Consider the following 24,253-nt stretch of genomic DNA (forward strand, 5'->3'; position numbering starts at 1 on the left):
GTTTACCAAGAGTACGAATAATAATGTGTTACCTTGCTCTATCCAGTACTGACATTACATTATTATCTGACCTTCTGTTTCAAACGGGCTTGATGTATGATTTATTAGCGTAGTAAAACTGAGAAGGACTGCTGGATTATCCGGCTCTAGTGATCAACCGCATGGGCTTGTCTCGCGTGCATGAACCATGGAATTAATGACGGAACCAGCCGCCGATACAGTCTAGAACTTCTATACCCCAAATGCGGCCGTCATATGAAATGCCAGGTTTCATAATCCCACTTAGCGGTCATGTAGTCTCGTATTGGCTGTGCTCTGTATTTTATCCCATTTTAGTTTTAAAATGGGAGGTGGGTGCGGACCCATCTCTCGATCCCCGGCCCAATCAGTAACCCCACTCCACGCACCCTTTCTGAGTTGGAACCGACATTAAGGAAAAAATCCACCCAGTGTAATTTGCTTCAAACAAACTTGGTCCGTACACGTGATGTCAACGGATGGGTTTATAACTAGCGCGCTGTCGGACCTCTGCTTAGCATCCTGGACCTCAATGTTTGTCCTCGAGTAAACATCAGTCTTTGGTAATTTATTCTTATTATGTGCGCCCACAGTTTCCTAACTAATGTTCATTCAGATTGAGTCACGTTCTCGATGGACACCAACGCTGTCACTGTTCAAGGCTCTGGTCACCCCATTGGAGAAGATGATTGCATGTTGAACTGTCTGCCAGAAATGAAAAGCGTGTATTCTGAGCATTTTAAGCCTGTTCAAGACCAGCTGTCTTTGGTTCTTCAACACTCTCGGTCACATTACAGGGCACTGGCGGGGCGAGAGAGCTTTGCTGGATTCTTGAACGTACCCCTCATAAGCGACACCCTAGTGAAGACAATAGAAGTGATGTTTGGAGCACCGAAACCTTGTGTGCTTCAGCTCCAGAACGACGAAGCCAGTGCCAATATTAATTGGCTTGACGTTGTCAAGGAAAGGAATTATCAGGCCGAATACAAAGGGAATGGAATTCATCATTTCCATATGCGGGACCGGGGCGTGATTGTCCAGTTGTCTGCTTTCCAACACAACATGATCCTTTCAGGATTACCCCGGAAGCTTGTTCAACCATGGTCCTACGAAAGGGACGTACAGACAGAACTAAACACCTTGGCGCTGACAGCCGAAATGACATCACGGGTGAACCAAATTGCATCCGAAGGTAAGCCCACTCAAACATTATGTTTATCCTATTCACTCGCTTACATCACCTCGCAGTCATCAAAGCCAATAACACTGTGCTTGAAGAGGTACTAAGAAGAGATCGAATTCTCCGCCGCAATCCAGAGCCAAGTCAAAGATCGCCGGGCTCGCCCTTTCCCCTGGAATCAGCCGAAGAGCCAGCAATCTTTACGCCAGCGCAGGTTGACGCTGGTTCGCTCGATGGGATGACTATTGAGACTCAAAGAACAGACGTGCAAGCCAGTGCTTCAAAACGCGATGCTGGAACACAGAACTGTAAGTAATGCACATAAGAAGCGTGGCGTTGAAATTGGAGAGGTTGAACAAATGTACTAATAATTTGGATGTACCAGTCCCCAAAAATAGGGCTTGGCCTGCGGAAATATTGAAGCAGCTTCCTCTATGGTTCGAACACCAAGTGCAGGAGAATCTGTCGGAGGAAGAGATTGCCCGGAACTTTCACCGAACATTCAAGCAAAAACGGACTTTTCATGCTATTGAGGCAAAAGTGTATTTCTTAACAGGAAAAAGCCCTTTTAGGAAGCGCAATAAGAAAGCCTCGCGCAAAAGACCTGTGGCTTTGACACCTCGCTCCTCCCCACCGCCGTCTCAACCCTCTGAATCAGTGAATTTCACCGAACAATTGATCTCGAGGTCGAACATCGAGGTTCACGCTTTACGTCTAGCCTCGAACCTGCTACCCTATCTGAATTCTGAACACTGCGAGGATGGAAGCCTTTACGCCCTCCATGGTGTTCAACCGGCTGACCCTGAACCAGAATCCAGTGACTTACATGCAGTGCTTGAACAGGATACTGCGAATCAAATGTTAAGGTTCCGGCACGTATCTCAAGAGCATGAACTACAGTCAGGTACATGCCAGAATGAATGGCCAGTTCGAGAAAGCCTTCAGGCTGAAGAATTGCCCAAAGACCATCCAGTGTTCTCAGATCTGGTGCCCGAAAGTCAGCCAAGGAATGACAATCCAATCAATGTCCTCGCAACATCAGGGATGGTTGATTCTTGCTTCACTCGAAGCTCTCCCTTAGAACCCCCTCGGATATCAGAACCTTTCCAATCTTCAATCTGGCATCCCTCTGAAGGTGATACCACACTCGAAGAGCTAGGCCAAACGCTTATTCATCGTACTGAGTCCAGTGCAAGACACGTGGAACAGACAGACACGGCGCGTGGCAACAAACCATCAAAGAGACTTTCTCCGCAATCTTCATCGCGTGGAAATCCATTGGCTAGAGGTTCAGCAAATGGGGGTTCGAATAATGAAAGCCACCCTCAAAACTGCGGAATTGATGAGCCAACTATCGATATCTCTGAAAGAGCTTTGACTGACGAAGGATTGATTATAATATGTCTCCATGAGAAGTCTAAAGCACAGGCGGCGCGTTCTCATCCCAATTGGAACGATAAGGACCTGAACCGTTTACTAGGGTGGCACATGAAACGGAAAAACCTACCAAAGGAGAGACTTGAAGTGGAGTTTCTGAGAGACTTTGGCCACTATCGATCTTCTTCTGCTATCGTTACAGCTTGTCGCAGAAAAAGAAAGGCAGATTCTCGCCATAAAGATGTAACCTCAGCCCCCACTCCAGGTCAACTAGCTCCAGTTGTCCCTGCCGTTCTTGATACTATGCGGGTATCACGATCACCCAACGCCATCATTGGATCCGACACTCCCAGCTTGGATCCATCCCATACTATAGCTATACCGAGCAATGAGAATACTACATTTAAGCATCCACCGTTGGAGCGACCTCGATCGCCACAACCCAATCAGCCGCAGGTTTTAAACAACACAGAGAGACTTTCTCGCAACAGTCCTCCACCATTGAATGAGGGCGAAGAAGCAATGAATCAAAATCCACCGACTGCTGTTGCTTCCGAATGCGCTTCTGAACAGATGGTGTTTTCAACACCTCCTGAGAATGTCGATAATACTTCCACATTGGGCACTAGATGCCATCGAGTTGAAATCACGCCAAACCCTCCAGCTAGGTTTAGAGCAATTAATGGCTGTAACGTCCATCCCATTGAACCGAACATAAGCGAAATGACTCCGCTCGCTCAGATGGGAACCAATGAGCGAGACGCTCTACCTCAAACATCGAAAGAAAATATTGCCGAGCAAAAAAGGAATGATCAAAATGTGTCGTCACAGAAAATAAGGTCCCAGAGTAAGCTCATCCCTTCTAATGCGGTGTTCGCCAAAGTCATTAGGTCCTTTGAAGCATGTCGGATCCATATGTATTACCTAACCTTTCTTCTCCTCCTTTCTTCCTTTACCCGTTCATGCTTCCCGCACTGACTGTTTTCATTTGGTGCATCTGCAGGTGGAAGAGGATGCCCCAACCAGCCTACCCTCGAGAACGTGCAGACAGGTTCACATTACTCAGGGTTGTCCACCGGAACACCCGAAGGAGCTGGGGACCAACCGTCAGATTCTACTGGTATTTCGGACGCCAACATTCCACAACTGGAAATGCGCCCAAATTTGCAGAATACGTCGCAGCCTCAAATACGAGATATCAATATCCCACCCACAAACATTCCCCAGCCCAGTTACACACTAATCCCAAATTGCCCGTCCAACTCCAAAGTTTCATACTCTGGACCATCCCATTACTACACGCCCAATTCCCAATCTGGGGTTTCCCAATCTATCGGTGCATCAGGGATGGCTCACACAGGCGGTTCGTTCATACTCTATACTCGTGATTCCATGCAGTCCTGACATGAAGTTTGAGGCAGATTTTCCATTATCGGACCCAACCTTCCTGACCAGCCCTACCAGTCTTCCTCCCTATCCCCTTCACCAGCTGCAGGGGCACGGAGCCGAGCGGTACCAGGGCCATCCGCTCCCATCCTTGACGCAGCAAATGTATCACCATCGTGCGGGAGAGCCTCTTTATAGACAGCCGCCTCACCACCTGTTGTCTGGCCCCCATACCTCCTCGATTATCACAACTGGCCAAACATCCTCTACCTCAGTAATAGGGCTTCACCCTAACTAGACATGGCATGGTTTGGGCGATGTCAGCTTTCAGATCTCTCTGTCATGATCGTCGTCTTGCCTAAATCTCCAATCTCAATGTATACGCATCAAATTTGGGTTCTCCTCCTTCTTCCTTTCTCTTGTACTTGCTTTCTTTATCCTGCTACTGCCACTCTATTTATCCTTTGGCCAATTCAGAAAACTCTAGTCGGTATCGTATCACACCAAATAGAACACAGAACACAGTGACAGGTAGGTACTTCTGTCTGCATCTGCAAACTGGGCGTCAATTAAAAAACCGGCTTATATTTTATAGCCTGAATTCTGAACTCCGTGCCAAAGGGTTTATACTGATTTCGCGAATCGTGGATTTTGTTGCTCTAAATATTGAAGATAAGCCCATATCTGCCGAAACAAAACAGCCCTGATTGATCTCGCAGGGCAGCGTGACGAGACCCGAATTCTACAGTCGCTGAGCGTCATACATGATTCCATGGCACACCTCCCTTCCAGCTTTGAAAAGCAAGCCGCGTAGATGGCTTGGAGATAGATAGCGGACATTGAAAACGTGGAATGCTTGGGGTGTCTATCCGAACGAACAAAATCGGCGGACACACTCGCGTTTTTGACCCAGGTGGCATGGATAATATAGGGCTTCGAGTGGCCTTTGCAAGTTGAATGGAAAGTTGATATAAATATAAGAAAGCTATGAGGACGACACGCATCATCATCCTGATGGTTCATAGAGAGTACGCCGTTAAGTTGTATTCATTTTCATATCTCAAGCAACCAGCCAGTCCTGCATCAGGAACTATGAGGTGACGAAGGAGTGGCGAGGCAGGAGGGGCGGATGTGACTCCGTTGTGAGGGTGGATCGCAAGATGTAGAGAGTGCAGCCTCAGCCGTGACCGTAAGTTTCTTTCTGGCAACGATTGTGGTTGTTTTGGAAGAGGCAAACGCTAGATGACGATATGTGAGGCTAAACGCCAAAAATGAGGGCGGATGGAAAGTGCGTTTCGTGCCAACAGCCCTCAGCTTCAGTAGTAACCAACAATGGCGAGTCTTGCATGACAAAAGAGACCGTACAAGTAAAACATTAAAGACATCGATCTTTACTCGATGGCGACTATGAATACGTTGAGACACCCTCATTTAAACGACCCTTAGTCAATCGATTCCCCGCTGAGCGCCCAACTTCATTCAACCCCTCATATTAAAATGTGCCCCAGTTCACCACCACTCGTTTAAATACCGCAAGTTCTACCCCATGCCCTTCATATATGAACATTGGCACGTCCTATGTGGACATTGTCCCCATCGAATTTTGGTGATTAAGTCTTCAACGGTCAAGAACTTATACCCATAACAAGGACAGCCGAGTGCGCGTCGAGGCTTCCTTGGATTGCTCTCCATGCGCCTTTTCATTTCACTTATTGGGAATACACTGTCAACCTTGTTTCCGACCATCCTCTTTCTCCTGGTCTTTTTTTGGCCCATTCACTTAAATGAATATGTTATATCCAGAAAACTTATACCTTGGCGTAATAAAATGTGACAATGAACAAAATCATTCCCATCAGTGAGATCGGCATGCAGCCATTGTGAATCCTCGGGCACCGAGTCAGTTATCCAATGAAAGGTGCATACAATTGGACTCCACAATGGCCCTGCACTAGCATCAATCCGCTCCAGGCGAACGCAAATAACACACGTTTTACGCTGACCATTGCTACGTGATGTACGATTTCTTCTCTTTTCCCTCCTCCCCCTTTTCTCCAGGCCATGCCACTTAACTAAATGAACATCAACTCGCTGTCGAACTGTCCGGCAAATACCTACCGCCAAGACCCACGACTCGAAAGCTTCCTCACATGGTCCTGAATACGCGTATACACACACAGCTACAATTCAACCCAGCAGCCAATTTAATCCACTGGCCTCCAACTATAGTAGTAAAAGAATAAAGTGAATTGTTTACACTCGATCACACATTTACTATACCCCAATTGCCTTGCATACAACCTGCTGGATTGTGCAGAACCAATTTAAATTCATGACACGTATGACTTAGTCTCATAGTTAGCTAGACAAAGTGATAACGCCAGACTTGTAGTTAAACTTCAGGGTTATATCTAGGAACATTGGTTCAAATTTGGCAAATGTTACAGTGAAACCGAATTGAGGCTTAATGGATCAGTGTTGAAGGAGTTGCTCGTGATGGTACCCCATTAATTATCCCGTTCGACAACGATCCAGTGTCCGCGGGGAATAATATTCCATATCTCGACTAGCTAGTCAGTCCTCTCTTTAGGATTCTGTGTATTCACATCGCCGTTTCGGAGGCTCTCCTTGTTGAAAAAAAAAAGGCGGAGGGTTTCCTTTTTCCTTTTAAGCATCACATGTCCATCTTGGGCTTTCCCCTTCTCGTATGGGCTAAAAAGACAGATCTCTTTTTCATTGAAAAAGCCCCAATCTAGATGTTCATCCGACAAAACGATCGGAACTTCTTTGGAAAGCTCCACGATGAATGTGTAACTAGCCATTCGTGACTCTTTGTGCCAGAAAGTGGTCCTGTACACAAGCGGGAAGATGAAGTTGGACGATATTTCCAAGCTGGCCTCCTCCTTGGTCTCACGTAGAGCAGTCTGCAAGATGGAGACGTCTTTGCCAGTTTCGTACCCTCCCCCAGGTACCTCCCAGCTTCCGCCCCAGGAGCCCTCATATCCACGCTGGATTAGCAGAACCTCGGGCTGGGACGGGGTTTCTGAATTTTGGCGGAAAGCGATGACGCTAGCTGTAAAGCGGTTGGTGTCGGGATTCTTTTCTTGGAGAACAGACATAGGGATATTGACATCCTGGAGCCTCAGCAGGATGGGCTCTGTAGTGGAGTCATTGAAGGAGGATTCCATGGCCGAGGTGGTTTAGGAAAAATAATAGTGACTTGAAGAGAGGATGCAGTATCAGCTGGCCTGGGAGCCCTGCCGTCTTATATAGATTGGTAAAGCACAGTATATTTGATTTTCCTTCCATTTAATCGAGCAGAAAGGTCTGGACCTGGGTGGATGTAGACACCGCTCTTCCACCATTTCAGTCGTGGCGTTCTATCTCAGTGTCAACGCGGATGTCATCCGATTCGCTCCATTAAATATAATTAACACACTGCCATGACTCATAGTATAGAAACCCTGGCATTAGACTAGGAATTTACGGGGATTACTGCTGGACTATAATTTCCGGTTTGTTGGCATCCTCGTATTGCCTGTTGCAAGCTATATGAAAGCCTAGACCAGTGGGGCAGCCAATATGGTCCAGTCCACTCTGTCTCCATGGCTGAGATTGAGATTTTCCCTTCGCAGCAGGATATAATTCTCCTGGTTCTATGCCAGACAAAACTACTCGAGCAACAGTAAAACTGTAGCGGAACCGGTATGGCGACTAAGATGCCCGATACACATTTCTGGCATTTGTTTCTACTCTCTCACAAGTCTGGTTCCGGCACGCATCAGACTCGAATGCAACTATTCGTCATACTATAAGGGATGACAAAAGACGATCTGGCACTTTCAAACTTATGATCCCCTCATAATGGACCAGCCGGTTCACAACTCCTTTGCGTTTATCTTGGCTCTCAGAGCGCAAAATTACACCGGATTATGGGGCAGTTGTAAGCGGATCGGCCTAAGCTCGTACCTTGGTTATCAATACCATGCTAACGATACAAACACCCGCCCCTTTTTGTTGATTTAGGTCAACTGACTCCTCTTTTCTAGGCTGATGGCATTGGGGCCAAAAGTTGGCTCCTGGGAGCAAAGCCGTGGGCATAAAGTCTACCAAGGTGGAGCTTTTCCAGTGGCGTCATGCGGCTGACCTCCACTGTCCAGGGCCTAAGTTCTCTCTAGATTTACTTCAGGGGATAGGCCTGCATCCTACTGCAGTAGTACCAGCCCAATCCGTATTAATGTTGCGGACGCCCCTTGTATAAGTTGTATAATTTCTGTACACTGGGTGGTCTCTTATCATCCCTCCTTTTCTCTTTTGGGCTTCTTGATCATGCTAAAAAATATGGCTCTCAAAGAATCATTAGTGGGACAGCCATCAATACCACATAATCCAATGAGCATTGGTTCGCTGTTGACCGATCCGGAAATTTGCTGACCCTAGCACCCGAGACCCTACTCGAAGAAAACGGCCCAAGGCCTCGAATCGGAATCCACAGTCCAGCCCGGTAGCAGCCATTTTAAGAGCCCATGTTCGCAGGATGACAAGCAGGTGAATTTTTCGGACCTGCCACATATTTCTTCAATCACTGCGAAACAGACCAGTTCCAAACGTCGCGTAACCAGAAGCAATCACAATCGCCTAAGATACGACGAGGAGGAGATCTGGTTTGTCTGGTACAAACGCGTTGCTCTCAGGCAACAATGGGACGATATCCTTGAGAGACTTAACCGCCAATTCCCGAACCGCCGACGTCTTGGTACCCAAGGAATAGAATGCATGTGTTATCGAGGGATCAAGGAGAAAAGTCTACCCTATCTCCCAGGGCAGGACCACTTCTGTGAGTCTGAAGCTGAGCGAGACATTTTCCATATAAGCAAGGTCGAATCTATCATTCGTCGCGCGAATTTGTCGTACCCGTGGATGCTGGAAGCTTTTAAAACAGCATGTTCCCAACCCAAAGATTACGATGATTCTGAACAGACTTGCTTATTTGGATCACGATTGTTTACTCTTTGAGAATACGGAAATCCGAAGACACCTTGTTCAACAAATCAATAGCTGTGATACTCATACATTCAGCCGCCTTCATCTAATCTGCGTAGGCTCAAAACATGCTGAATGATAAAAATTGGTCACTGTGCCGGAAAATCATCATACTTGAATTGGTAAACAGTTGATTATGTGTTATCTCAATTATCCATGGTACATACGAGAGTGGCATAGTATAGTATTGATGTGGACTCTACATATTCTTGTCAAATGCCGACTGGGAATAAAAACTTTGGACTTCCAAGGGCAACTTGTGAGGTTATATATCATTCATGACCTTGTGTCTAGAAACTGTGTTTCCGTCATTTTTGCTCATCAGGACAAAGACCCTAGTACGTTGACGCTTTCAATGTCCACCGCCCATCTTTGTACCGTCTCTAGGGCTTGCCTTTCAAAAATGGAAGGGTGCTTCACCATATAATCCTGCATAATGCTCAACGACTGTAGAACTTGGGTCTTTTGAAGATGCTCTGCGAATCCAATAAAATCTGCTTCTATGGGATATTGATCTTGGCTTAGCTCAACGGATTTATTCGGAAATGGAAACTGGATAGCTGGCAAAAAAAGGGAGCAGTGCACGTCGTGATAAGTTGGCCAGCCAGTGACAAGCGCTTCGGAAGCATCACTGGGCAGAGGTGGCGGTCGATCCCCCGCTGGGCTTGCAAGGTCGGTTGAAGGTGAAAATGGACAAGGTACGAAGCGTTCTTGACTATTCGAGCACAGGTCAGAATCCGCATATTGGCTGAATGGTACGCCTTTTGATCTGAATGTTTATGGTCCTTGAGTCAGCCTTGGGATTCGTGGAAGTATCAATAAATTAGGCAATCCAAACCTCTCGCTCCTGGGTCTAGACAAAGAGACCTTGTTGACATCCGCCTCGAGTTGGACTGACTTTGACTCGCCACTTCTCTCTTGTGGCCGCCGTGGGCGATTCCGGCGCGTTTTACTCCTTCGACGCCTCCGAGGCTTGACTTTCAGCTTGTCATCGAGCTTTTCGGCGTCGGGGCCGCATTCACTGGGCCGAGGTTGGATAGCGCGATACTTGGGGGGCGTGGTTATGGGAGATGGAGAGAGCGCAAGTGGTGCTGCCAAAAAGGGTGCTGGCGGAGGTTGTTCGTAGACGACGCCGTAGTTTTGAGAGCCAGCCTCAAAAGATCTGTCGCCCATTCCTATAGGATACCCCGAAGGATATTGTGGTAAAGTATATGAGTCCGGGCAACGGTAACTCATGGTTAAAAGAGAACTGAGCTCGGGTGCCCCTGTTGATACGGAGTGGGGGCTCCTTCAATAGACGCACGAGCTTCTCCAAGTATATGGGCGAAGAACGAGCTACTTCAGGGTAGTTCTCAACTATGAACGGTATATATAATGGTGGGAGAATGAAAATGATGGTTGCACATTGCTGGGGAGTAGGATAGGTCTCTATTATCAAGGATTTGGGGAGGGGGATAGTGCTTTTTTCTCGCTCTCGCGGCACTGTACTAGTGAGGGTTCTAACCACACGCCCTTTTATGCGAGTATCCGAGCATTTCTATTGGAAGATAGCGTAGACGAATCATCTTGGCCTTGCCTAAGATAATTGGTTCAAGCTAGCCGCAAATTGCATCTGTGCCGTGGTCTGAACATTGGCTTATGTTGTCGGTTGCATGAAGCAGGTCTTTTCAATGGCCGAACCTCGTTACCAGGGGCCCACGCAGCAATTATACAGGCCGTTCTGCATTTGTTTCCACGTACAGCGGCATGGTACGCTTGTGTATGGTAGGCGCTTTCATCCGGGGACCCACGGAGCATTATTATTGAAATTTGAGAGCGAATAAAGTACGAAGCCATACCTAGGCATTACTAGGGATAATATGTCATAAGGCCGTCAGTCGATACATTCCCCCTCACATTCTGATCTCTCTTCATCGTCTCCTTTCCCTAGTGGTAATCTCGAGGAAACCTGTTCCTCAAGCACACTCGATTTTCCAATATTCAGTCTTCCTTGAAGAGATCTACTTTCAGAATGACCATTACATGGCTGGAAAGCGGGCTTCGGAGGATGCAAAATCCCAAGACAATCCCGATTCAGGTAACACCTCGACAGCGGTGAATGGGAGTATCCAGCCACGTCTGGAGAAAAATGCTATGGTATCATACCCTCGTGCTTAGTTTCCTGAAGATCCTGTTGCCTTTTTGCTAATAAGTCTACAAGGTTCATCCCACATCCCCTCAGGTCGATCCCAAGCCAATTTCGAATTTCATCAAGGAGGATTCTGGGGGTCAGGTACGTTTGGCCATAAAATTCCAGCGAGAGCCCTTCCATTTCAAAATGGCCTGTTGCTAACCATCATTTGTTTACACGTGACCCGCAGCCCACCCAGGACGAAGAAGACCCATTCAGTCAACTTCTTTCCGATTCCGACGAACTGAGACACTCAGGTACCCATGACGCGCCTTCTGAATACGTGTCTTGGATATTGATTTGCACTAGACATCATCGGCTGTCGCGGAAGGAGCAATGGTATCAATCACAGGCTTCAGACGAAGTATACCTTCAAAGACTGCACATTTGATGGAACAAGCATGTTATTCATCGGAAGTGCAAGATCTACTAGTAAAACAGTCATCTTCCGTGATTCAAACAGTGGTCAAGCTTCTTTTGTCAATGGTGACATGGGTAAAGATAAGTTCTTGAGAGAGTTTTGTGAAAAGAAAACGTAAGCTTAATGAACAATCAAATTTCACGCAGCTGCTTTTGTCTTGCTTTGATTTATCTTATAGTTAGCCTGCAGTTCCCCAGACATATATCAGAATGAGGGAATTACATCCAAGATCCTCGTCAACGTTTGAGACTACATATTTCTCAAGGCAGACTCGTTTTACACGTTACAGATAGACAGGAAGCATTCCATTGAGAGGTTAAACATGGGAGAACACGTATAGACAGGAGCCTTCAGTAAAACATCGAAATGAGCGCCGTAAATTGGCTACTGATAGAACTCTGTCCAAATTTCAATTTCACGCAGGAGTAAACGAGCTTCAACGTTCTTTCTGTTAGTGGTTTTGATACCAACAAGGCGTAGTGCTTCCAGAAGCCGTTTGAAAGGGATATCCACTCCATGGTTTCCGCGCAATACATGATAGAGAACGTCTCGCGTATCTTCAATGGTCAGTCTGGGTAAATGATGATGGATCTTGGAAGCACAAACCAGGACGCGTCAGTTTCTTCGAATAAGTATTTTGGATTCCAAACAAGACCTCTGGGCTCAGAGCTCCCCTCCATAAATGCAAAATAGCTTCACACGCTTGCAGGTCTAATTCTTCGAAGGCAGATCTATAGAAGTTCTCCAGGCGAGCTGCGTCGCAACGTTTGAGATTCGACAGTGTATTTTCCAGGATTGGATGGTTCTTAGTCACAAATTGATCAATCAATGAGAAGTCAGGCTCATTAGAAAAGATCTTTTTGCAATGGGTAGAAAACAGCGGGCTCCTAGTTGAGAGAGACCATCGTGCAGTATTGTCGTTCATAGGGAGGGTGCTGAATCGAAGGGGCACACAACCGTTGGGCTCATTATGCCTTTGTCTCCTATACAATCTCGTATATCAGCAATCAAGCATGGGAATAATATTTGCCTCACTTCAAGCTCTGGGGCATAGCTTGCCTTGACTTGGGCCTTTCCATCCCTAGGAATGACTTCTGCATACTGCCAAATGTTGCTTCCTGGCCGTGGAACCCAATGGTACGATTGACGAGGGCATATTCGTCAAATTCCTGGAAACTTATTGCTTTGTCATGGGAATGAGAAACGACATTTTCTTCCGCCTGGGGCGAGGCTGGCTGTGATTTACTGGAGTTGGCCTGCGGGTACTGAACAGAGAATTCCTCGGCCATACCCTCTTCTTTTTGCTAATTAGCACTATTTATAACCTCGTGGATTGGCTTTAAGGACTCTGGACACCAGGCAGTGGTGGATTACCTGTTTCGAAGGGATGTTTGTTGATACTCCCACTGAGTGGATATGACTGGGGACTTGGCTCCGGAGTGCTGAAAGGTTGGAAATGCAAATGTGGAGGCCAGTGGCCATTGTTGTTTGCCATGGTCCTAACAAAATTGAAGTTGAGCTGTTTCCGGGGCAGACTGTGAACGAAGAGAGTCGGTCTTACCAGATCGAAGATTATGGACGCAGCGCGGATGGGCGGGGGTTATATACGTTGTGAAGGGGAATGACCCTCCCTCCTTGCTTATGAGAGCTTTTCACGCTTCGCCGTGTTGCGCGGGGAAACTTGTGATGCATGCCGTCGCCCTGAATGGCTAGCCGGTTCTGGGGCGCTTATTGATTTGGAACTCTCATGAGAGTATTTGGGCAGAATCCACAAAAAGACCAGGGGCGCTGTTACAAGGATGTTTATACAAGGGATCGGTGGGATTGGCTGCTAAGACACTTCGCTATAGCGAGTATGGAGCATAAGTAGGGCACGTCCGTCTCGATACAAGCGCAGTCAAAATATGAAAATTACCATTCAATTGAAAGGTGTTGTAATATTGACACCCGTGCGCCGAGGAATTTGGCTCCCACTCCAAAACCTGGGATATACAAAGAGACATCCCCTGCAACTTGATTGTCCCTTCAATTGTGCATACACCTGCTCAGTCCTCCCCCTCTGCATTTATCATAGAGAAAGACGACATTAATATGGTAAGGGCAAATGTGTTCGCTTCTGTTCCCATACTAAGATTGATTATACAGATTCCCGAAGCCGACCTCAAGATATCAGCCCAAACATCATTAACAGCTTTGCAAATTTGGTGGCTGGGTACCCCAGACCTGGCAGGCGCAATTGAGTGGCGACACAAACTCGATACTGAGATTGTATCACTACAGCGTCTCAGGAAGAATGGATACAGAAAGGGACGGATCCGTCTAGCCCAGAACAGCATTTTAAATCGGCATGTGCAAGCCATGGTGGAAGACCTCACCGAAGACTCGCTCAAAATATTTGCCATTCTCACCTGGCACTTCAACGCAGACTTTAGAGTGCCTTTCCCCCGTCAGCTTCTTCGGTTCTTCGATACCCCCTGGGAGCTTATCGGCGATGTTTGCATTGACATCCACAAATACACGACAATGGCCAAATCGGAGTCAATAATGAGCTTTAAGAGAAATTTATCAAGCTGCTAGGACTTGTGGAATATTATCTGGTTGAGGGGAAATGGGCCTTGTGTATTTAAACCATCGGATTGTGCTGTTATTGTTGCAACAATCCACCAGGAGCTAGCTACTCTACTCAACGGATAGTCTTTTTCTACCAGATTGAATGGACCAACCTGAATGCTGCTCTACGTTTGCCGCCACAACTGAAATTACACCATTACCTGCCTTGGCTGCCTCCAGGAACTTAAAACATGCAGATAACAAAAGAATCATGTCTCTATACCAAAGCCTCGTTAATGCTGTGAGCACGCTCAATCCATATGTCAATCCTTGAATCATCTGTCAATGGAGTAAAATTCTGAATATTCCTTGAGACTGGGGCAACTATACAGGGCGAAATATCGAGCACAAATCTTCAAGTGAACCTATCCAAGAGACTCTCGGCCGGAAATCAGAAAAGGAGAACTCAGCCCTCCACGCTCCAATAACCAGATCAGAGTCGACAACAGGCTGAACCACCTCCAGAATGCCTCTTTCGGCGAGGACAGCCCCCTCCGTGTCCCTGGTTATTGCGGTATAGCCGCGCATGTGATAGAATATATCACAACGAATAAGCACTTCTCTTTTGACCGCCAGAGTAATATGAATGAGACGACCCATATCAGTGGCCTTGGGCCCCTCATCTTGAAGATGGTCATACAAAAATTGCCGAAAAAGCTGACCCAATCCGCCGTTCATTGCATAGTAGGTCGAATTTTCCATCATGACTAGGTAAATGCAGGCAGGTGAGAGTGCGTCGGTTTGAAGTTGGCCATATCTCTCTCTGCATGCTGCCAGGATACTGAGGTGAGGTGTCATAGAATGCCCTTTTGGGTCGTTTAAGACTATGGCTTCAGGCCTATCAGTATCGAAGTTGACCGGATGATACGTTTACTCACTATGAGAGAACGGTTGAAAGAGTGGTCGGAAGTCCATTGCGGGTGGCTGAAAGGGTAGCAGTCAAAAGAATGGACCGAACTGTGCGCGGACCTTGAAGAGCTGAAGCTTGGGGAACGTCCTGGCATAAATTCAATATCCTTTCTAAGCAATACCCATTCTCGGGTACTCCGAAAATTCCCATGTGCAGGGAACTCTGGTACGAAAAGTCATTTCTTGGTAACTCATTAAGTACGCCGCATTTGAGGGGTAGCCTTAAAATGGCGCCAAACCCATGCAATGGATAAAATTATCCCTACAAGTGAGATCAGCATGCAGCGGTTGTTAGTTCTCAGACACTCAGTCAGTTATCCAATGAAAGGTGCATCTGATCGGACTCCACAATGGCCCTGCTAATCAGCTGCAGGCGAACACAGATAACACGGTATGAAGGGCTAGAGGCGTTCCCGCTGTGCAATGGCGCTAAGTCTACGCCACTTTCAGTAAGACAGAAATTTCGAGCTTTGAAAGGCTTTTGTATTTGTATTGGGGGAAGTGGGCCAAAATACTTGTCTTAATAGGTCAGGACAGCCTCGAAGATAGTGCTATTAGAAGACCCCTGTCGCGTCCGGGAAATACTCTCTCCTTGTTCGTCCGGGTTTTGGATCAAGGGTCCCGGGAGCATCTCAAGCATAAGATAAATACTCGACCGCTCCACCTTCCCGGAACCATGATTCAATCTTTCAGCAGAATCCATTCTGGATACCTGCTACCATGTCGTTGGATGAGGACTTCTGTGTAAGACAATCCATTCTAGGTTTCCCTGCAGTCATATGCTAATTGATGAAGTTTCCTTTCCCAAGAATCAGTCTCCGAGCCGCCGAAACGACTTTAATTGTTCAACAAGTGTGGCTTCTGGGCACAAGAGATGTCAAACGAGCAATAAAGCGGCAGCACAAACCCAATGCTAGAACTGCATCCCTGGTCTCCACCTGCCAGGCCCTCAGAAAATATCGCTACTGGCCCCTGAGGAAACGCAAAGCCTTGGCCAAGAACAATATACTGAAGAACTATGCGCACTGTATGGCAAGCAAGCTCACTGCTCGTGCTTTGGCTATGCTTTCCCTTCTTGCCTGGCATTTTGACTCGAAAATGGTGCCTCTCCCCCGGAGGCTTCTCATATTCTTCGCCGACCCCTACAAAAAGTTTGACACAGTGTGCCGATCTATCCACCTCAGCTACACGAAGATGTATGGACCGGATACGTTGGTAAACTTCTCGAGAAGATTGAGGAAACTGTTAGGGCTATTGGAATGGCACGTGATCAAAGGCGACGCGGTCTTGTATACATAGATTTGACCCTCTGTTGAGATCTTGCCACATCATACTAGTCAATGAGGAATAAAAAAGACAGTAGATACACGCCGAGCTTCAATGCAATCATCTGCCTCAACGCCAACTTCAATCACTGAATGTTATACCACACTTCCAACTACTTTCCTTTGCTCTTCTCCCGAACTATACCTCTCAAAGTTTGTTGTGGGATGTACGAGCGGAAATTGAGGTTGAAACTTTTCCTGCCGCTGCCTATTGTGCTGTTAGTTTGTCATCCGTCGACGAATTTTCTCTGCAACATACTTATCTCACTCAATGGGATCTATATCTTAATCACGGCCAACAGCATTGCATCGGTTACTTCTCTTCCTGGGACTGTTTCATCGTCAGTCTCAATACATTAAGCCTGTGTTTGCGTGAAAAGACTCACGGCAATTGTCAAGTACAAACTCAACAGAGAAACATTTGTTGTAATGGCGGCGTCCTGGGCGTCCTGGATCATCTTCCAAGGGAAGATCAGTCTGATTTATCGGGAATCCAATGGCAACCCGGTAGCATTGAAGAAATTCCGGAAAATCTTTCTTCGTTATCAGACCAAGACCTCTGTGGATATCGTCCCCTTCATTCCCTTCACCTTCGCCTCCTTCCCCTTCCTTTCGACAATGACGGTAGCATGCATTTGGATCTGAAAAGAGCTGAAAACATCGTGGACAGATATATTCCAAGCGCGTTTTTGTCAGAGCTTGCATCAAGATTGCGAGCCGCCTTTCCACGTCAGACATCTTGAAGTAAAGTGAATAGAAAAAACCGGGAAACAAAGGCTGACAATTTGACAAAAGTCTACTCTTTATAGGCGAGGGCCGGCTCGCCAGCGCATCTTCACATATCCAAATACATTAGTAAATGCACTTGCCGAATATAACTAGCGGTGGGGGTGCAAGATAGTACTCCTGCCAATTTTTGATTAAGATTCTGATACGAAAGCCTTTGGGGTGGCACGGCCTCGACCGATTGTGGCCTTTGGTTTAATAATCGTTCCAACATAGGTACTAGTTTACAGCTGCTCTTACAACCTCGCATATCGAATACCCAAGTATTTTATTAGCCATATAATTCATATTATCTGCGTGATGGCACTATCTAAGATATAAAGCTGGGCGGGTCAGGAATAGTTGAAAGCATGATCCTCAGGCAAGGCCTCGCGAACTCCTTTGGGGGCCTCGGTTTTCAGGAGATTGCGTCCAATGGAAGATTCCATCAGCCCTGTCTGCGAGATCCAGTAGTGTTCAAACCACAATTGCTGAATAAAATAAGGTGTACTTGGAATCCACTCCTTATTCCTGATTTCGCGCTGCATGTGGTAATAAACCTTCGTATCTTTGCCATCTCCCAGTTGTTGAATTATGCGCAGATTACCGAAATCGAAGTCCGAACTAGACGGTGGTTTCTATTTATTATCCGTTAGAGCCATGGATTGGAAGATGACTTAATGCAACAGTTCCGGGACACTCACCGCAAGCTCGTCCAGTTTTTTCGCAGAAATAGATTTAACGGAAGGTCCACGATGCGGTGCTGAATACTGATACTCCGCTTCTAGATCAATGGTTATTATGTTGCAGTCCAGCATATCAAACAAGCATCCAAACCTTGAGGGCCTTCCTGTGATTGCTTCCTCGCCCTGCAGCATCCAAGGAGGAGTTCGAGAAAACGAGACCAGGGACTATTTGGTATACCCATATTTCACACAAGACGTTAGATATCGAGAGAGAAAAGATATAGATCTTCGTAGGGAGACTTTAAAAACAGCACAGCACTCAATTAAAGGATCCGCGACGTCGAGACCGTATAGAGATGCAAGGTTATATACCGCCTGAATCGTACCAATGCCGCGATACTACCCCTGTTCTCATCATTAGCTATGTTCATCCAATTCTAGAGCCGGCTCCACCATCTTGCTTGAGATACGGGGTCTGGCTGATCAGAGAATTGCTTTTGCGAAGGGAGGTCAAAGCGAAGTTTGAGACAGATTATATGATGCACATAGGAAGTCTAGACTTGAGAGATTACACTGCCTTATTGGCGATCCTTGCGCGATTGTGATTAGAAGATCTTATATAGATCAGGTTAGATGCTGGTCAATATTTTTCTCGAGCCTTACAAGGGCTCTGTGAAAGCTGTCATTGGCCATATGATTTTGATTGGCTGCAAGAGGGCAAATCAGAAACAGGTCAAAGCCGATCCTTCAGCAAGAATCTTCGAACCAATTTGGAAGTCTCAGGTCCCATTGACATTAAGTTTGCCTTTACAAAGCGCAATTGGCTTGGCTTGTCCCGGTTGCGTCGATTGTATGTGATACCTCATGATTTAGGTCAACCGCACGATGTGCAATTCTAGAGCATGGAGCTGGATCGGTCAGGAACAGGTCAAAGTGTGATGATCCACTGCCATGATAACGGCCTTTTCAGCTCGATCTAGTAACTAGTAGACAGAGCTGCGTATCACATGAGCTAGCTGCTTGCTTGTAATTATCTGTCCTCCCATTCTCTCACTTGTCCTCCCATTCTCTCACTTGTCCTCCCATTTTCTCACTTGTCCTCCCATTTTCTCACGTGTAATCGCACTCCTCCTGTTTCTCACTCCTCTCATTTTCTCACTTGTCCTCCCATTCTCTCACTTGTCCTCCCATTCTCTCACTTGTCCTCCCATTCTCTCACTTGTCCTCCCATTCTCTCACTTGTCCTCCCATTTTCTCACGCGTAACCGCACTCCTCAATTTCTCATTTGTCTTATTATTAATTATATTTTCTGTAGAGTATTCTTGTGTTGAAGATATTCTATTTACTACATTAAAAGAATTTCTTTTATTCTCTAAATTTAAAAGGGAATTCAAGATATTAAAAAAGTTATTGCCTATTCTACTATGAGTCAATTAGGTATGATGGTTATAGCTATAGGTTTATCTAGTTATAATTTAGCTTTATTCCACTTAGTTAATCACGCTTTTTATAAAGCATTATTATTTCCCATTTTCTCACGCGTCCTCTCCTTTACTGACTCATACAGGTAAATACCGCCGCTTATGTAATGAGCTCTTGGCCAATGCTGGTTGCCTATGCAGTTTCGAAATAAATATTACCAAAGATCCTTTATATACAGTGTACCTATGTGAGGTGGCATTCTATGTGTTTTAGGGCGTTCTTGCTTGATTGGCTACAATGACGAGGGCTCACTGCAGACAAAAGCACAGAGTCATGCGATCGCCAATTGTCGCTGCTTCCCAGCGTCTTTGGATTCGTCGATGTAAGGTGTCTCTCCGTACTACAGGTCAGGGGGAGGTGCCAGCGGTGTGATCAACCGCATGTCTCTGGTCTCCTCTGGAACGAGACCCTTGATGTTCAAGCTCCATGCATCTCCCGCAAACTTCACTGATTCCGAGATGCGAGCTTGCTTATGCGGCAGAGAGCGAGTGGATAACATGGGCCTGAGCGACAGAGAAGAAGGCTCAATACCTAGTTTATGTGGAGGCAAATCACAAAACATGGCCACGCGGCTTAAGTATATAAGAGCTGACCTTTCCCGCTAATCTTCTTCCTTTTTGAATCATCTTCTCCAACCTCTTCCTTCCCAACAGGCTCTAGAAACCAACTACGCTTCTTTTCAACTACGCTTCTTATCAACTTCCACTCTTCCAGAAAAATGGCCGAGAAATGCGTGCAGGCCGGATGTACCCAGTGGGCTTTGAGTGGTAGCCGCTACTGTAGCAACCGTGAGCATAACTTCTGTCCCTAAGTGTCCAACTCCCTCCTGACATAAGTAAAGACAAGCCCGCTGGATCCCAGCAGAAACCTGCCATGGAATTCGAAATCAATGGGGCTCGGGTTCGGGTTCCCGATGTCGCAAGTGACAGCCAGAAGAGCAAAGCTGTCTGAAACCACTACCCGATATTGCCCTAAGGCAGGCAATCAAGCAGCCAAGAGAGAGGACAATCGCCATTCGAATCATGTATTTAGACGATTGCATCTACAAGAAATACACTGCCTGGCCATGTGGTTTACGTATCATTTCTTTGAAATAGGGTACATCGTCCTTTTCGTTGATTGTTTCGATTGGTAATATTGCGGCTAATGGTGGATCAAGCACCCTGGGATAGTATGCATTAGATTGGGTTCTCCCAAATATCACGGCCAGAACAGTAAAGTAGTTAGAATTCAGTGAAGGTTGCCTCCCCAACTCGATCTCATTGCTTCAGGTGCCTATCTGACGACTATTCTCACGCCACTGAACTAGCCCAACGAACCATAAGCGAACTGCGCGATAACTACAGCTCATTACATAAAAGGCTCGGCGAATTTTTTCCATTCGCAGACATCTTGTTGTGATGGATCGACCACTATGCACATAGATCTATTCGTAAGAAGCTTTTATTCCGATGCTAAATGGGATTGCACAAACTGTTCACTTTAAGGACTTCTCATCCCCTCGACTCCCCCTCATTTTGCTCTAATTCCAACAAGCCAAGGAGTAAATCATCACCTTCCCATTTTTTGAGAGCCTTGCTCTTCCATGCCTCCCACTCCTCGTCTTCAAAGTTGAAGGCCCGCTGGAGTCCTGCGAATATATGTGGAAGTGTCTGCATATCTATATAAGAGCTCTCAGGCCCAAGAGCGAAGAAAAATCTCTGAGCCTTTCTGCCCTCGATGACACAGGTGGCAAGATCTTCACGGCCCTTTTCGCGAAATATGGCAGCTAGCCGCAATTCATCCGCGGCTAGCTCATTAAAGCCGTCGTAGAACTCAGCCACCGGCCACATCATGCACGGGGAACAGAATGCCTCCGCCCTGGAGACAGTTTGTGTCCATTCCCAGTCTATGACTCCCACAATATCGAAACAGTCATTAACCAGAATATGGTCACCCTTATCGTCGGGGTGCTTGAGAAAGAACTGGTCGCCTGGTGGGACGTCTTTGAAGAGAGCACCAACAATATCCTGGCGAAATCGATGGACAAGATAGGTGTCTACCGGATAGCAGGGGTCAATCTCGCCGCTGGCTATCATTGCGAGGTAGGACTTGAGGATAACCTCACAGCCCTCGACCGAGGAGGAGAATGGACCGAGTGGCCCCTTTCCTACACGGAACGTTGATTGGTGTGCGAGACCTTGAACGTTTATAACATCCGCCGCCGAAGAGACAAGTGATCCCATCGCTTCGAAAGGATGCCTCTCAATCTCGAGGGAAATGTCAACCAACTGCTGCATGACCTTCTCTTTCTGCTGAGGAGTCGCCGCCTGCCAATCCAAAGACTTTCCGTCCAGCTTTTCCATCAAAATATAGCCAACTCCAAGTGGGTTTCCTGGATCGGATTCGCATGCCCAATCGAAGATTTTGGGCGTGGGAATGCAAGTGTACCGTTGGAGGTAAGTCATGGTGGCAGATTCGCTTCGAAGTATCCAATCACGGACTTCCCGCGGCGGTGATGAGGTTCTTGCAAGGCGAAAACGTGCGAGCCATTTGACATTATCATCGAACGTGATCTCGGCGTGGCAGTTCTGGTTTCCCATCATGGCAGACAAGCTTTTGCGAGACAAGTCAACGGTACACGAGATGCCTTCTCTGAGCATCGATGCACGGAAACATAATTTAGAGCCATCTATTCGAAGGCATAGCTCGTCTATGTCACGAGCCTCTGTAGCTGCATATTGAGCAGAGTAGGATTCCCAGTTTTCCTAATAGATGGGCATGAGCATTGCTATTATGGCTGATGTTTGAGCAGGTGTATCACAGACCTCTGGTTTCGGGCATTTGTGCCACGGCTCTTGACGGTGCGTGCGACAGAAGTGTCTATCGCACAGCAAGCAATCTCCTGCTCTCTGCGCGGCTGGTTTCCCACAACTCCCCCATTCGCATGACCAGTGGGGCATTACGGAAAGGTTGGTTTATTAAGGTGTCTTACCGGGGAGCTCTGGAGTGGCAATGAACGAATTTTGTGACCAAGGTGCTGAAGTAAAAGAAACGGAGCACAAAGACAACCAATCCGCGTCGTATTAATTTTCCCCGTCAGGCGGTGCGGGAAAATGGTAAGTCCGAGAGTTTCACCCACCCTACGGTGCATTCTTCAGCAACAGTAAAGCCCCAGCCTCCTTTTCTTGGAGGGGGCGAGAATTGCCTGGGCTGCCCATGAGCTCCAGGTTATGCTTCATCTGGCCCCATTACTGCGGAGCTAGGATATCGTTGAATTGTTCACATGGCCAATGTTGCCAGGAGGACAGTTCCTGAAGGTTGTTTAAGATAGTATCATAAGTGGGGATGCCAAAGTGGATCCATTCTAGGGGCCAATCGTATGAAGTTTCAAACAAGCTGTTAACAGTTGGCGGGCCAGAAGGTGTGGGGTGAGAAGTAACCACCTTATTGAGACTACTTTGTTGGCCCCAAATTGTTTTTGTCCATCATTATTCATTCGCCAACTGAATATCCTTTATCTTATGGTAGCTCTCAGAATTGCACATTTGTTATGGTCATGTCATTTCTTTTCCATCTTAAACGCGGAAATTAATTATTCGGGTAACCTGATTGTTTATGATCAGAGGCAGATCTTGCAAGTCCTTCAATGCCCTTGAGCTGGTCAGGGCTGTTTGATTAAACAATGCCAATGACGTAAAGTTATTAGTGGACAACCCCAAAACTCCCTTTCGGTGCTTTTTTTTTTTTTTTTTTTTTTTTTTTGCTAGCGACCTGTTCCTGGGAGCGCCGCTCACCAACCAGAAACTTTAAATTCAATGTCGCTGTTATAGGACGTTTTCGTGGTTTTGGCGGGCGCCACAATCAACTGTCTAGGTCTCTGTGATCGTTCTCGACAAAAAGGACAGCCTTCTTCGATTTAAAATTTGACCAGTAGCTTTCCAATCAATTCTCACCAATGAGCCGCTATACCGGGATTGGCTACTCGGGCTGGAGGAATTTAGTACAGCGCTTAAGCTTAACAAATCAGATGCGCGCGCAGGTCTGAGTCCGTTTCACTACTATTATGCAAGGCTCAACTGCCAAGGGTCTGAGCACCGACTAGCCTAACAGCCCCCATCCAATCAGACTTACACTGACGTGGCAGCAATGTTCCTTCGAACCACATTGTTAGTCACATATTGTTTCTACACAGGCTACCTCTCTAATCCTCATCTGTCCTCACACTTTCTCATCTGCCCTCCCACTTTCTCATCTCTCCTTCGACTTTCTCATCTCCCCTTCCACTTTCTCATCTTCCCTTCCACTTTCTCATCTCTTCTCCCTCGATGCGTTTAGAGGATGATTTTCTACGGCGAATACAAGTCACACATCAACTTCTAGAGTCAGGTATCCCTGGCCTGGATGATGATCAAAGCAAAAATGTGTTAGCATATTGCAAGCTATTTCTTGACACTGAGTTCGTTTCCATTTCAAGCGCATCCTATTATAGGAAAACGAAAGTGCGAAAGTTTCTTCGGAAAGTGAACATCCAGCTTGGGCAAGCAATGCTCGTGCTCTGCATGTTATCCAACCCTTATACCAAGCTATGTCTGGTTAATCTGGAGATTATCTTTCCAGAACTTCAGATGTGGACCAAGAAGAATCCAGGGAACAAAGAGCTAAATGATTTAGCAAAGAAGGTATACGAGCAGTATGGAATGAAAAAACTATTGGACAGTACTGCTTCTCTTCCAAGTATGACTCGCATCATTAATTGTCCTTGAAACCCGGCTGATAATTACAGGTCCCCCACAAAAGAAACGCAAGCGTTCTGCAGACCGGCTGCCTTATGAGAGTGCATCCAATGTCTCTCCTCATATTGAAAGGGAAGATCCAGGAGGACACGCTCCAGATAATAC

General features: G+C 46.6%; 10 protein-coding genes across 10 annotated transcripts; 5 read left to right on the forward strand and 5 right to left on the reverse strand.

The window, feature by feature from the left end:
- Nucleotides 1–651: 651 nt before the first annotated feature.
- N7517_002630 (uncharacterized protein) lies at nt 652–3,979 on the forward strand (the record flags this gene model as incomplete). The annotated part of the gene is made up of 4 exons (XM_056720360.1): nt 652–1,210; nt 1,267–1,506; nt 1,584–3,422; nt 3,579–3,979. The coding sequence occupies 4 exons, from the start codon at nt 652–654 to the stop codon at nt 3,977–3,979; spliced, it is 3,039 nt and encodes a 1,012-aa protein (XP_056584495.1).
- A 2,552-nt stretch (nt 3,980–6,531) lies between these two features.
- On the reverse strand, nt 6,532–7,149 carry N7517_002631 (NUDIX hydrolase; the record flags this gene model as incomplete). The annotated part of the gene is made up of 1 exon (XM_056720361.1): nt 6,532–7,149. One exon carries the CDS (start codon nt 7,147–7,149, stop codon nt 6,532–6,534), a length of 618 nt encoding a protein of 205 aa, XP_056584496.1.
- Nucleotides 7,150–9,827: 2,678 nt separating this feature from the next.
- Nucleotides 9,828–10,177, reverse strand: N7517_002632 (uncharacterized protein; the record flags this gene model as incomplete). The annotated part of the gene is given in 2 exon segments (XM_056720362.1): nt 9,828–9,857; nt 9,872–10,177. The coding sequence occupies 2 exon segments, from the start codon at nt 10,175–10,177 to the stop codon at nt 9,828–9,830; spliced, it is 336 nt and encodes a 111-aa protein (XP_056584497.1).
- An 849-nt stretch (nt 10,178–11,026) lies between these two features.
- N7517_002633 (uncharacterized protein) lies at nt 11,027–11,565 on the forward strand (the record flags this gene model as incomplete). Its single annotated transcript, XM_056720363.1, has 3 exons — nt 11,027–11,140; nt 11,226–11,276; nt 11,365–11,565. 3 exons carry the CDS (start codon nt 11,027–11,029, stop codon nt 11,563–11,565), a joined length of 366 nt encoding a protein of 121 aa, XP_056584498.1.
- Nucleotides 11,566–12,626: 1,061 nt separating this feature from the next.
- Nucleotides 12,627–12,884, reverse strand: N7517_002634 (uncharacterized protein; the record flags this gene model as incomplete). Its single annotated transcript, XM_056720364.1, has 1 exon — nt 12,627–12,884. The coding sequence occupies one exon, from the start codon at nt 12,882–12,884 to the stop codon at nt 12,627–12,629; it is 258 nt and encodes an 85-aa protein (XP_056584499.1).
- Nucleotides 12,885–13,686: 802 nt separating this feature from the next.
- N7517_002635 (uncharacterized protein) lies at nt 13,687–14,172 on the forward strand (the record flags this gene model as incomplete). The annotated part of the gene is made up of 1 exon (XM_056720365.1): nt 13,687–14,172. One exon carries the CDS (start codon nt 13,687–13,689, stop codon nt 14,170–14,172), a length of 486 nt encoding a protein of 161 aa, XP_056584500.1.
- A 1,662-nt stretch (nt 14,173–15,834) lies between these two features.
- N7517_002636 (uncharacterized protein) lies at nt 15,835–16,413 on the forward strand (the record flags this gene model as incomplete). Its single annotated transcript, XM_056720366.1, has 2 exons — nt 15,835–15,858; nt 15,910–16,413. 2 exons carry the CDS (start codon nt 15,835–15,837, stop codon nt 16,411–16,413), a joined length of 528 nt encoding a protein of 175 aa, XP_056584501.1.
- Nucleotides 16,414–17,557: 1,144 nt separating this feature from the next.
- Nucleotides 17,558–18,022, reverse strand: N7517_002637 (uncharacterized protein; the record flags this gene model as incomplete). The annotated part of the gene is made up of 2 exons (XM_056720367.1): nt 17,558–17,842; nt 17,909–18,022. The coding sequence occupies 2 exons, from the start codon at nt 18,020–18,022 to the stop codon at nt 17,558–17,560; spliced, it is 399 nt and encodes a 132-aa protein (XP_056584502.1).
- A 2,069-nt stretch (nt 18,023–20,091) lies between these two features.
- On the forward strand, nt 20,092–20,324 carry N7517_002638 (uncharacterized protein; the record flags this gene model as incomplete). The annotated part of the gene is made up of 2 exons (XM_056720368.1): nt 20,092–20,161; nt 20,215–20,324. The coding sequence occupies 2 exons, from the start codon at nt 20,092–20,094 to the stop codon at nt 20,322–20,324; spliced, it is 180 nt and encodes a 59-aa protein (XP_056584503.1).
- Nucleotides 20,325–20,866: 542 nt separating this feature from the next.
- Nucleotides 20,867–22,015, reverse strand: N7517_002639 (uncharacterized protein; the record flags this gene model as incomplete). The annotated part of the gene is made up of 1 exon (XM_056720369.1): nt 20,867–22,015. One exon carries the CDS (start codon nt 22,013–22,015, stop codon nt 20,867–20,869), a length of 1,149 nt encoding a protein of 382 aa, XP_056584504.1.
- Nucleotides 22,016–24,253: the final 2,238 nt, after the last annotated feature.

The sequence above is a fragment of the Penicillium concentricum genome (genome assembly GCF_028827145.1).
Source record: "Penicillium concentricum strain IBT 3081 chromosome Unknown utg000001l_segment0_segment0, whole genome shotgun sequence".
NCBI classification, from domain to species: domain Eukaryota; kingdom Fungi; phylum Ascomycota; class Eurotiomycetes; order Eurotiales; family Aspergillaceae; genus Penicillium; species Penicillium concentricum.